Consider the following 14,213-nt stretch of genomic DNA (forward strand, 5'->3'; position numbering starts at 1 on the left):
ATAACCACATCGCTCATGCATGCCACTTATGAAATGTACATGTCTTTCTCAAATTTGACGAACAAATGTACCGAATCGAGAGAAAATAAACTCGAATACAAAAGTAAACTCGTGTACTCGAGTTTACATTTTTTTCGAGTTTACTTTTGTAACAAAATCTACGACGTACAATTAATATTGGAGCCCTCAATTGATTGTGGCTTAGATCCTTTTTGTTAGATATGGATGAGGCCCATGGGATGCTCACCACGGACTGACTCCGTCTCATCGAGACTGACTCGATCAAGCGGTTCATCAACATGCCATGATATAAGAGCCATGTCCCATCCAGCGCAACGGGGGTCTTCACAGCGTTGTTTTCTCATGCGCCAGAAACTTCTCTGCGCGGTCACAGAGAGTGCACTTGTTGGCCATGGTGACAAGTACATATGTGCTTGACAACATTTGATTTGCTCGCAACAGCCTGTGCCCACGATCTGAATTGCATTTTCCCATTTTGGGCTCGTGTAATGCCAATGCTCTATAAAAGTTGGCTTTGGGGCACAATTTTGCAGGGGTTGGAGCGGCTAATTGCAGCCCCTAGAGGACCGCTTCACCTAGCTGCACTTGCAGCGCGTTGAACCCTCCCAACCACCAGGCGGGACGGGGCTCAACGCGGCCCGCCCTTTGGGACCCCCTTCCCTTCTTCTCTCTTTTCTCTCTCTCTCTCTCTCTCTCTCTCTCTCGACTGGCTCAATAGTGCGCGGTCAAGCGGCCCCTCTTCTGATCCAAGCCTTCGACGTCATAGCCTGCTACAAGACCGATATCGGGGGGGGGAGAGAGAGAGAGAGAGAGAGAGAGAGAGAGAGAGAGAGAGGGGCAAGATGAAGAGCTCCAATTTTGTCCACAGTGTTGGAATGTCTAGCATAGCAGTGGTGCGTCAAATGAGCCCGTCTCCGTTCAAAACAGCGGACTTAACAGAGTCGGACTTACATGATTACCTGAGGGCGGAGATGGGGGAGAGGAGGTACCAGAGGCTGGAGGAGAGCGAGAGCCTAAAGCTGGCGAATCTATATATTCGGCGCAACACTCTGGGACGTGGTGAAGCTGCGGGGAAGGGGCTGGTGAACCACGATGCCGCAGTGGTGGAGCTGAAGCTGGATGGGCAGCAGCAGCAGGGCACTCTAGATCTCCTGCACATTGTGGCCGAGAAGGCCATGGCCGATGACAGAGCCGACAGCGCCAGAAAAAGCAACGGCATCTTCATCAGCTGGAAGCGCGACTTCCGCTTCAGGCCAGAGGAGGACATCAAGTACGAGTGCTTTGACCGCCCAATCGGCCTCCAAGAGGTGATCCTTTAAGATATTTAGTAAATTTAAATTGATCCCCTAACTCATGAGAGTATGTTTATCAAACGGATGAGGACTTTTTCTCACAGATTATAAGGAGTTTTGCGAGTGCAGGTGTTACAGGTGCTGAAGGCTCCAGCTCATAGCTATGACTTGATTACATCCAATTGTTGGCAGTATGCTGCGCTTGTTGTACGTGACCTCATCAAGACCCTTCGAGATGGCATTGAGGATTCTGATAATGATGCTCGAGAAAGATTGGAGAGAGTGCTCATTACCGCCGAAAAGAGTCTTAATGATGCCAACACTATTGTGCCTCATGCGGTTGGAAAAGGAGGTCTACTAGCATCAATAACATCGACGGCAACAATTGTGGGGGTTGGAATGTCAATCATTTGAATCAAACTGTCCTTTCTTGAGGTGGAAATATTTCGTTGACAAGCACTTTCTCCTACAAACTATAGATAATTTGGATCCAATTTCTTGTACACAGTGTCTTTTTTCTTGCGCTCTCTCTCTCTCTCCCCCTCTCCCCGCTCCCCCCCCCTTTCCTCGAAAAACACTAAAATATACTCTTATAAGACCTACAACTAGAAAAGAATGCAAGTTTTTCTATATTGTCTTCAATCTAAAACGTAGAAAACTTATAGATGCAGGTTAATTAAGTTCGTCCCAAACTTTTGGGCTCAAAAAACCTTTTATTCTTAACTTTGAGTATGTTCCTACACTTTGTGCTTTGCTTGCATTGGAGGTTTGAGTGCCTTTGCACCGATTCGCCTCAGGTGCTCCATCGGTCACCGGGTGGGGGTCCCTTTAGGAGGCTTGGTTGGGCAAGGTTTACAACGTGCTATCGGTTGCTCAGCAAACATTGAAGCGTGTGGACAGGGGCTACTCCGGGAGGGGAGCACTTGGCTGCCCACAGCTTCCTAGTTTGTGTACCGCATTGCAGCACAGGCCTATTTTTTATCCTTGCGGACCTCGCGGCAACCCTGCTTCGCTTGAAGCTAAATCGCCTTGGTTGTTTGTGGTTGGGATCTTTGGCAGGTGGGGTCCATGGTGATAGGATGGGCTTTGCTCGGTGGCACAGAGGCCTCTTCCAGTGGGGTGGGCCCTATTATTAGCAAGGCAGGCCTATATAGGACACATTTGGGGGAAAGTGGCATGCTCTAGTCGCCAGAGTCTCACAAGAGCTTTCACAACAAGATCACTAATGTTGTACCCCGGGAGTAATGAATCCCTAACTAGCCTTAAGTTATAGGGTTAGTCAACTCTTGCTATAGTCCAAGACTATGTAGGCACAAGACACATAGATGACAAAACATGCCTAGGGACCCACAATTGGAGACAAACACATAGCACGTACTCACTTTTATTCATAAGAAATGATTGTGTACAAGATACATACTTAAGCAAGAATACAGATTGCAAACAAGTCTGCTAATTACAATGGTGCTAGAAGCAACCACATACTCGAACACCCATACCTCTCCCCTTCTTCCACTGTTCTAGTATCTGCTTCATTTTATCCTCACTCGCAATACCTGTTGTGATTTTCGAATCTTCCTTCTTGATTCTAATTCTCGCGGCTATCGGTTACCTTTTTGGATTCTCACCTCTAATAGACGACCATAATGAACATAGGGACTAGAGTAGGATATCTTGGTTGCTTTGTGCAGCTTGCGGGATTCAGTTATTTAAAGGAAGGTATTGTGCATGGGTTGCAAATTTTCACATGTATGATTGTTAATACAATGTTGTGAAGAGAGATCAATGTTATGGCGTGGAGCTTCTTGGTGATTGAACAGCTCACTGGGAGCATGATGATAGCAGAGATAGATACAATGGATATGCTAGCAGTGATGAACCCAAAAACCACAATAAGAGACATTGAGGTGATAGAAACCCTAGATCTTCAAAAGGGTATCAACCATAGGAACTTGAGTTGTTTACTGAGGTAGGGTTTCATGTGTCATGGATCAAGGATTATTCATGTGTAACAAAAGTCCCACAACATATATGATTGCTAATACAAAAGATCTAGAGATATGGGTTAATAAGTTTGTTTCCATAATTGGAAATTAAATTAGCCTTTCCATCATGGATATGGACCAAAAGACCAGGGCAAGGTCTTCTACCGATGAAAAGAAGTTAATCTGCGGATGAGGAATCTAACCTCTCTTTTATACATCAGCCTTTAATAGGTCACAAAGGGAATTTTGAGGTTATCATCATAGAGGAGGACGACAATGGTTTTCTAGGAAAATAGAATGAGTTCATTTGAGGGATGGAAAGCTACGCAACTACTAGCATCAGGGATCGTGGATGTGAGGGATTAGCCAAGTTATTATGCACGCTGATAGATCTTGAATCTTGTATCGAGATGAAGACGCTAGAGAGGATCTTTAAATTGAGCTCAATGAGGATAAACCAACGTTTGTAAGAGGGAAAAAAACACACTCTAATGATGTTTCGCAAGTAAAATTGTAAGAAACCCAAATGGTTCATTTCACAGAGCTTCATTGCACGATTTTCTTTGGTAGAGGAGAAAGTTATGAGAGTAGCAGCAAAGGAGCATGCTTGATTCCATCCCAAAATATTTAAACCATCCTTGGAAAGACCCTATGCAAAAAATAGGAGAGCAGAATCTTTCTCATGGACTTCATGGTGTAGGACTCTCTATGTATGACATGTAGAAGTGACAAAAGATCATTTGGTAAGGCACCCACATTTGTCCATATGTCCCATCCATTAAAGCTATCAATAAAGGAGCAAAGATGGGGTTCTTAATCAGAATTCTATCAAAATGAAGTCTTTTGGAACATGTTGATTGTTAGATATGCCCAACATGTCTGTGGCAAGGATTAGAATACAAAATTATAAGAGAGAAATTCACGTGGTTGTGTCATTGAGTTGAACATCATATTATGAGGGACAAATTTAAATTCATTACCTTATTCTTGAATACAATGATTATATAGTAAGAAATGGATTATGGGGTAAGGTATGGCTTCTGTTTCTTATAAATTTTAGAGGAACATTGTGTCAACTCTCCACCAAACTTCCATATGGCACTCATATAGTGCAGTCTGAGCCATTCGAGTGGCTTGGACTTTAAGACTGGCCATTTTTCAAGAAACCATGAGCATATGATATCATTGAGGTTCTCATGCATAAAGAAATTTAGTATACCATTTATCTCAGATTTGTGTAAAATTTAAAAAGGTAATTTTCTAAAAATAGGAAAAACTCAGCATACAAGCATTTTGAAGCTTACAACAAAGTTGACACTCAAAAAAAAAAAAAAAAGGGTATATGCATGGATTCTTTAAGTGTAAATGTCCAAGTATTTTTCATAAAAGTTTCAATTTGGGCTACATGGAATATCAATTATTTAGAGCATTCTTTCTCAGATTGTACCTAAAAGAAGGCTCTACTTTTATATGGAATTATTTATTTCTATGTTTTTCAAATTTTTACATAAGATTTAGGTTTTTTTGTGGTTTATGAGAAAAAGAAATTACCAAAAAGTTACTTAAAGCCACAAAAGTGGCTTGTGCTCACACACCCCTAGTGTTAACTACTATGACAATGCCAACCAAGTAAGAGTTGAGTCCCGCTATGTGCTAGCAGGGGCAAAAGGGAGAGGGAGTTCTCCGGAAATGTAAAACACGAGATCGAGTGCGTGAGAATAAAAGCCCTCCTACACTTCTGTTAACACCTCTCTTTTTTGCAATATTAAGCTATACTTTCGGAGTATCTCAACACTATCTCCTCCAATGAAAAGTCTCGAGAGAGAGAACACATTCCCTACTTGAAAGTATGCTCTTTCCCCCACTATCCTTCAATGCGACCTCTATGCTTCCTTCTCCGCACTACCCCCACTCACTAGCGATAAGTGTTTATCATACTCCTCATCCCCTTAAATTTTGAGCGTTAGTACACTAGCAAAACGCTTGATTTGGAGGATCTTAAATTTTTAACGGCAACTGAAAATGTCATATAGGTGGTAAGAGGGCGATGGGCCGTTAACGGTGCCTTTGGAGGGCCCTTGAAGAGTGAATCAGTAGCGTATGGGGATGCTTCGACCACCGCCTACACAAGAGAAACGCTTTTTGACAGGCAAGAACTAGGTAAAGCAACACTACTATTGCGAACTCAAACGACATTTGCGCATTGACCTGCTGCTGAGGGGCTTATGGGGTTCACCATCTTCTTCAAGAGGGTGCTCTCTACAATATTGCAAGGCTCTCTAGTGTGAAGGGCATATGGGGGAGCACTAAAGGCTGCGTTCACACCGCTCAAGGGCATGCATTTTTTCCACTCAATATTGAAGAAGAGGATGTGGAAGTCTAGCACATTGTTCACACACCATAGCTCACGAGTAGTGGACTTGCTCAGAAAAAGCGCATTGTGTCAGGTTCTCTGTCTATTCGATTGGTTGAGCACGGTGTCTTCAGCCATGCCTCCTCGAAACACTCCTACAAGCACTTGGGAGGGCGCCAATCAGGATACTAGCTCAGACCGTGGGCAACAAAGATGTACGTAGTGTAAATAGCTGCTCGGTCCAGCTCAGCGACAATGTGAACGCTGTCTGAAAAAGTGCTCGAAATTTATGATGGCCAGCGAAAGGGGACGTGGTTGCATCCCGACAAATTGACTGGCCTGTTCAGGAAAGAATTGGCACTCCATGGCGTTGTTCACCGACGGCGCAATAAACTAGAGCGTGTGGGCCAACCCAAGAGCGTGCTGGCGGACAATTTTAAACTCAATTTTTCAATGGTGTGCTATCTGTAGGCAGCGTTTAGTGTGGGGGTGGGACACTGGGGTAGAGCCGACGGGGGGTGCCACTACAGTGCCAATGTTTTTGAAACGAGAGAGTAATTAAAACATGAATGGTGAAACTTTCACCCATTTATAGTAGAGAGACTATTACGAGTGGTACATAAAAACAAGGGAAAATTATCAAAATACCCCTCTAATTTGAGGAAATTCCCAAAATACCCCTCAAATTTCAAAAATTCCCAAAATGCCCTCCAAAATTTCCAAAATACCCCTGGTTGTGAGACTAAATTTCTCGAAAAATAAAGTTTTTTGTAGGTCTTTACAAGAAGAGTGATTGTCTATCGTACAAGATGCTAAAACTACAATTTGAGTTGGTTACGTAGGCTTTGGAGATGAATTGCTTCATTAGTTTTGGACATAATTGCCTTTTTTGCGATCATAACTGGTGACAAATTACATGTTGAGCACTCAAAAACGGATCTCAATTGTCAAAAATGAATGAAGATTAGAAAATCTTGAACATTCCAACAAAAATAGATACAAGGGTATTTTGGGAATTTTTGAAATTTGAGAGGTATTTTGGAAATTTCCTCAAATTAGAGGGGTATTTTGGTAATTTTCCCTAAAAACAATGTAACATAAAAAAGCTAGTACACTTTGCACTCAAATAGGTGGAACAATGGACATGAATCTTCTTAGGAATTAGTAATAAGTATCACCAATGCTGAGATGAGTTTCCTTACAAAAAAGCAAAAAGTACATAGCTCAATCAATTCCACAAAGTTGAAGGAATAATTTTCTTTGTGAAAGAAAATCTAAAGATGAGTTGTGCCACCAGAGGTCGAGAACTCTCTTCATTTTGCAAAAATACTCCTTGATTCATTCCATGTTATTCACCCTACAATCAAAGAGATCAACGTACTTAAAGCTAAAACAGAATCCATAGATGATCCAAAGTCACAAATCTACATTTTAAACTAACCTCAGAGTATCACCATGGAGGTGTGTGCTCGTCTTTGTACCCTGATGCCACATCCTGATCGCATTTGAGAAATCAAATCTTCATAGTGGAGGACCTTCTATGGATATCATCATCAAAGATTCAAGAGTCCCTGAATTCAAGTGATTGCATAGCTTGGATATAAGCAAAATTTGTTTGCTAAAACCTCTTTCACAAGAGGCTGTACTACAACATTGTAGTAAAGCAATATTGGCAACCAATTTATGTGCATTTGTTTTAGCATGGTCAGATCATATACTAATTTGAATGTTTGTAGGTCCCGATTTCTCAAACTCACTTTTTGTTTTTGGGTCTTGTTTACAAACAGCACAAAACATACGAGCTCCTTCACGATAAAAAAGAGCCTAATTAGAGGTTCTAACCCATGCTTCATTCCATTCAGCCATAGCACGTTGCCTTCTTAGCAAATCTTTCTCCTTAAATTCATAATTAACCAAATCAACACCTTCGTTTTCAAAAGCAGTAGATACTTGACTTTTAGAGCTAGAGAGCCCACTTGATTTGGATTGTGTTTCTATGTAACAATTTAAATATGATGCAATGTTGAATCATCTTCCACTCATAAAGGATTTGATACCTCTAAAGACCTGTGATAGTTACCACATGGTACACACAATTATCACAGTCCACTGTACCATTCATGCATACAAGTACACACGTCACTTTTCTCCCTTTAGGCTTGCCTTTTCTTAAGTTCTGTTATACACATTACAAAGAAAACATTTTTGATAGAGCCCAAAAAGTTTGATGAGAAAACAGGTTATTCTCTACCTTTTTTCCACTAGTTCGTATGAATGTTTTTGTGAAGCATGTTACAAAAAACCCGAGGTCTAGTGTATTTTAACCGGTTGCAATTAATAAATCCCGGTTAGATTTTGGACTTGTCTTTAAGAAAACCGATAAATTTACACAATTTTTAGTGTAATTACCCGCAAAAGCTTCAAATTTCAAGGTTCCCCTTATTTTGATCAGTTAAGAAAAATGTATTTTTCCAGCCCTGCCCTAGTGTTTTTGCGAGCCCCCCTTATGGACTTCTCAAGTGTAAGATGGGATAAATGGCAAATGTAGCATGACTCAACGCCTCCAGTATGATCCCACACTACGATCATAGTGTGGACCCGACGTCCACAGAATGATCCCAAACTACACTACAAGTGAACCCCATGCAATCCCCAAATAAACTACAGTGAAGTGTCTACTCAATATGCATGGATTCCTCTATTGTCATGGGAACAAAAAGTGAACTACTTGTGAGTTTGTTTACCTTTGTTCCTTGACACTTGTGACCATGGAGCCTGGAGGTGTCAATTAATCATATTTCTATTGAAAATTCTCTCTCTCTCTCTCTCTCTCTCTCTCTCTCTCTCTCTCTCTCTCTCTCGCACGCACGCATGCGCTCGCAATCATGCCAATTTGTATTGTACCTTGCCCAAACACATGGGACATAGTGACTACATCCAAAGTTGTGCATCTTTCGCACATGCATTTGTCACTTTAAATTTTATCTAGTAAATGAAGAATTTTAGAGAAAAGTTAAAAAAAAATGCACATCTAACGATTGAGAAATATTCTGCATGCAGGTGTTGGATGTGTTGAAGCGACAATCTACTAACTATGACACGATCAAAGCCAATTGTTGGCACTATGCTACAGATGTTGTATTAGATCTTGTCAGGACCCTTCAAGATGGTGTTGAGGATTTTGATAACAGTGTTCGAAATAGTTTGGAGAGGACGCACAATGCTGCAAAACAACAAGTCCATAAAGCCAACACAACTATCCCACATGCTATAGGGATTGGTGGTACAATAGTAGCAACAATTGTGGTTGTCGCGACAGCGGCCGCAACAATAGTAGGATCAATTCTTTCAACTCAAAAGAAGGATGATCAAGAGGGGGAGGATCACTAGAGCAAGTCTTTACGCACAACGTTAACCATGAAAATGTAGTGAAAGTAGGTCCAACTCCTATTAATAAAAGCGAATAAGTTGGCCAAGACGATGTCTTTCATTTTTGGACTCCCATGCATGTCACATGTTCATTTCGATACGATTCAATCAAAATATTTTGGACAAGGCAAAGTAATTATCCTCTTGAGAGAACACTTTGTTCCCTCTTACAAGGTAATAGAAAAGAAAATCCTTATCCTCCCCCCCCCTCTCTCTCTCTCTCTCTCATATATACATATATATATATATATATATATATATATATATATATATATATATATATATATATATATATATATATATGCGCGCGCACACACACACACATAGATAGATATGTGTGTGTGTGTATAGGATGGGTTAAAGATGTGTGAGGGCCAATTTTTTTTTATAGCATACATGGGAACCATACATTAGGTGCATATGTTAGTACCTAGTTCTACACCCACGACCACTATTGGGCACTGACAACGTTAGTGGGGATGTCATGGTATTTAGTCAATACTATGCATGATGGAGCTGATGGTTATATTATCTTGTGGGTGACTACCATGGGTCTATACCTTGCACTTTCCTTCAAGGGTGAATCTGGGCTTATCCTGGATTCATTCATATATATATATATATATATGTATGTATATGTATATGTTATTGACTAGTATACCATAATCAAATTTGAAATTTCCATTGCAATTCATTGAAAATCGAATACTAAAAAAAAGAGTACGACCTTCAACAGGAAATCAATAAAGGTTAGACTCACATTGAGGCTATCCATAATATTATTAATTACTCAAACTAGATAGCAGGCTAAAGATTTTTAATAAATCAATCACTCCATTCGATATATAAATTTAGAACTAGGGTGATTGCAACTCATCCTCAAGGCATCATTGAGGTTTCAACTCCATAAAGAGGTATCTTTCGAGCCAACCAATAAAAAACCATAACCAATTCTAGACTTGTGACGCAATTTGAAATGTTATTTTCTTATAGGTATAAGATATTCCATCCATGACACAGGTCAGGCTTTGAGTGTGGCCAAACAACCTCGATCGTTGCTCACAAATGCTATCTTGTATCATCACGAGCAGTGTCGGAGTACACGGTTCTCCAAGTCAATCGGGAAAGTGCAAGGCTTTTGGCTGTGAGAGAGGTGAGAGAGATAGAGGCAGCAAGATGGAAACAGTGAGAAAATTACAACACAGATTCACCCCAACATTGAATTCATTGAATATCCCAAATCATCGTACGAAGTGCGGTCAAAATCAACCCTCAATAATTACCAAAACTTGTAAAAAAAACGTAGGTAATAGTAAGATCTTGAGCACTGGCACCCGACACACTGAATATCCACTGCCTAGCCCTCCAATCGATCATGAACCTCGTTTTTGCAAGTCACATATGCACCCGAGCCTGCAATGATCTCAAGTTGGCATGTAAACTTTGGAATCCACCCCTTTGCTTTTGTGCTCACCTAAACCCTTCCTTGCTCATATGCCCTCATGTAATCCTATTCTGAAGAAAATCCTCTAGATGCACATCAAATAACCCGGACTTTAATCTTCTTGCAATTCACCCCTCCAAAACTCCTCATTGTTCATGCCATAGTCCTTGAATCACGAGCTTTTCTTGAGCTTCCCTTGGAACTCAAGCTTTCTCTCCAACTTTTTCCCTTCCAATCCCCAGCTTGTCTCCTATCTCTCGTGTCACTTTGCGGCCATGAGATGAAAGACAAGGATCTGCATGCATTTTCAAGGTTTTGCCAAACTTATGATTTAGGCCAAATTCTGTTATGACATTAGGAGTTGACTGGTTTGTATGCTAATTATGGTTTTGAGGCTATCAAATTAAGTTGCTACCTGCAAGCCGAGATGCAGCGATGTTGTCAAAATGCGGTTTAATGGCAAAAACTATAGTGCTTGACATGCTCTCCATGCCTGTCTTTATGGCTCGTCAATCGGAGTCTGGACGAGAAAGTTATGGGTAGTTTGGTATTTTCTAGGGGCTGGATCCGTTGTCTTTAGTCCGGAGTTGAGATGCATGCTCAAGTGATCTATTTCAACTTGACAAGGTTTCGGGTGATAGCATTTGGAGAATGTGTTGTACAGGGCTCAAATTGGGCATTAAGTGCTTAACTTATGGCCGAATCAGTTTTTTTATGCAGTCTCTAACATCCATGAGCAAGAGAAATTGAAGTGGATGCAAATAAAGCTATGCTCAACACCGATTTAGTCAGAATCTTGAGTGCTTACTAACGCTTTGATTGGTATGCAAGATCAATGCTATGCCAAGCACAATTTGGAATCGATATGTATGTTGAGTGTGGTGCTCCTACGAAAGCAAGGACACTTCTGTCATCACTTGAAATGCTTTGTGTTTCAAAATTGGTAAATGTGATGCTCTCACAAAAAACATAAAAGGTTCTTTATGGACAATCTCTTTAGGAATGTCGTTAATTGGAATGCATTGAATGCAGTATAAGTACTAGTACTACATGGTTATGGAAAGGAATCTTTAAGCTATTTAAAGTGGGTGCTAAGGGAAGGTCTTCCTTCCAATACTCTCATCTATGCTTGCACCATAAGGGTGAGTGGCCTCACAAGGGAGAGAATTCACGGTGTGATTGCAAGTCGGGGTTGTTGGAGAAAAATGCTATGTTCGATAGTGTTTTGATTGCTTAAGTAAGCCGGTCGGTGGCTTTTAGAGAACCATGTTGTGATAGACAGTGCCTTGGTTGGTATGTATGCCAAATGTGGTGTACTTTGAGGGCAATGGCCTTTCAACACCAACAGTGGCAGTTTTCATGCAGGGTGAGAAACCGATTGCCACATCATATGGGCCTTGCATCCACGACGACCACTACCGGGGTTGGTGCTAGCATTAGGAGAAAGTTGGACTCACTTTTGGGCCTTTCAGTTCTAGAGAGAGAGTGGCGCTCGACGAATGAGGAAGAGGCTAACGTTACGTTGAAAATCGACATTTTGGGGTCAAGCTCTTTTTAAAAAATGGGAGGAAATTTTATTTTGGTTCATCAAATTGCACAATTTCACGCTTTCAAGGCATAAATGCCGTAAGTCGTACTAACTATGTACTGAATAATTTCAGAACTTTCATTGAAGACTCTATCTAGTACTTTGTTCCCGCCCAAATATGACTTTGAGTAGCTCTACTTTCCTCTCAAAACTTCTTCCCTTTTTTATATTTGTGCTAACCTTTCTGTTTATTCATTCTACTGCAAACCATGTCTACTTCTCGAAGGCCTAGCACTACCATTGACTCTGTTAGCATTTTTAACAGTTATACTACAGACGATCAAGCATGGATTCCATCTCGTATAACTATCGGAAGTTGGGTTCTACTGCAAACTAGGAGGAGGAAGAGGAGGCAACACAATGATTTCGTGGAGGCTTTCAAGGGTCACGTTAAAGAGTTTAAAGTGTGTGCACAAAGCAAGCGGGTGAAAGGTGTCCTCATACAACATGCTTTCCAGCATGCAGACTTAAGGTTGCAAACATCTCCTCCAAGTTTTCCAAGGCATTGACCCAACTATAAGCTTTTTCAACATCTCGCTTAGTGCATGATTATATTCGAATATTAAGTGGTGGATATCATCTTTGGTATGTTTCAAATATTTATCCATCGAATAGGACAGATTGGCAACCAGTTGAGAGTATAGTTGGGATTTTTGATGCTTTCCATGCATTTATTGGTGAGCAAATGTACCGAGGAAGACAACACAAGGAACTTGCAAATAATGGAATTTTCTTTTATGATATGTCATATGTGGAACCGAGAACTTCCATTGGTTGGGGTCGTGTAGCTCCTTTGTCACTTCCATCCTTTGACAGCAAGGATTGGTCCCTGCCTACTTCGCAAACTAGTGAAAGCTTCAGGAATAAGTTGTTTCACGATATACAAAAGTCCCTCAAGTATTCAATTGCCACAAAAATAGTTCGGCTCGCACTATTTATGCCTCTTGAAGTGTTTGCAGATTTTTTCTTCGATGAGCAAATAAGAACTACCGCAACAATGTTCATTTGCAAGTCTGAGAGTTGTTTGTACTTTTTAGATGATAACTGGGATAGGAAACAATCACAGAACAAAATCTGTATTTTGCAAAAGAAGTCCATAATTTGCAAGTTCATTATAAGCTCTCAAAATTTCTTAGTATCGTTTTACTATATTAGATATTATCTTCTTAGTGGGCAGCTTATTCCACTCGACCAAGATACAAAGAACAGCCTCGAGAACAAACCTTTATCAATGGAGCTCTACTTTCGAGACAACCTACTTACTGTGATGGAGACAATGTCAAGCACAACTCTGGCACAACTCAGGATAGATCTTACATGTGAAGAACTTCCACTTTTGCCGGAATTGTATGCATTCAGTCTCAACAATAGAAAGATGCTTACTAAATCGATAAATTTTGATTGTCTTTAATACACTATGATTGAATCTAACTTTTTCTTCTTTTCAGATTCCAAGGCGCAAGGAGAAAACAACATTGTGCAAGGAGTCCATAACAAATACACTTCACTTAATTGCTTCCACCGGAAGCTAGGTCACATACCTTGTGCACGCAAAGAGCTTTGATGCCATGCAAACCATGATGTACTCTTCAAAATGACTAATGCATAGATATTTTTTGGCGGTCAAACAATGTTTCAAAAATGTACATTTTCAATGTTTCAAAACTTTACATATTGTGTTGTATCTGTCAAGAGTAATTTGCTCCCTTTCCCAGCTACTGTCCTCTCCCCCGGTTTGTGCCACTCGTCCCTTGTCCTCTCCCCCGGTTTGTGCCTCTCGTCCCTTGCCCTCTGCTCCGGTTGCTGCTACCTCTGCCTCTGGGGACGCTGGTCTCGGGCATCCTTTCGCGTCGCTTGAAATCATGGGCCTCTTCCATGGCTTCCCATGCTTCTTGCACCTGTGAAGCTTCCCGTTGTTCTTGCTCTTGTCGTCGACGTGGAGCCCATTCCTCTACTTCTGCGGCGTCCGCATAATATTGGTGTATTGCTTCTTGCATATTTCGAACTTCTTCTTGAGTCTGATTGTGGCGTTGGATCATTTCGTTAATGCGAGCCTCTTCGAACTCGTCAGCTCTCGCCACTTCCTCTCTTGTGCGTCTGT

General features: G+C 41.1%; 1 protein-coding gene across 1 annotated transcript; it reads left to right on the forward strand.

Annotated features, from left to right (window-relative positions):
- Positions 1–550: 550 nt before the first annotated feature.
- Positions 551–1,816, forward strand: LOC147425251 (uncharacterized). Its single transcript, XM_086499826.1, has 2 exons — positions 551–1,328; positions 1,443–1,816. The coding sequence occupies exons 1-2, from the start codon at positions 864–866 to the stop codon at positions 1,725–1,727; spliced, it is 750 nt and encodes a 249-aa protein (XP_086355952.1). The 5' UTR covers positions 551–863; the 3' UTR covers positions 1,728–1,816.
- Positions 1,817–14,213: the final 12,397 nt, after the last annotated feature.

This window comes from Adiantum capillus-veneris, chromosome 25 (assembly GCF_014529385.1).
Source record: "Adiantum capillus-veneris isolate H3 chromosome 25, ASM1452938v2, whole genome shotgun sequence".
Classification (NCBI taxonomy): Eukaryota; Viridiplantae; Streptophyta; class Polypodiopsida; order Polypodiales; family Pteridaceae; genus Adiantum; species Adiantum capillus-veneris.

What these genes read in the sequence shown, in the direction of transcription:
- LOC147425251 (XM_086499826.1), top strand. Translation starts at nt 864, where the DNA reads ATGAAGAGCTCCAATTTTGTCCACAGTGTTGGAATGTCTAGCATAGCA. An exon ending in GCCCAATCGGCCTCCAAGAG is followed by an intron (nt 1,329 to 1,442) that starts GTGATCCTTTAA and finishes TTGCGAGTGCAG; the next exon opens with GTGTTACAGGTGCTGAAGGC.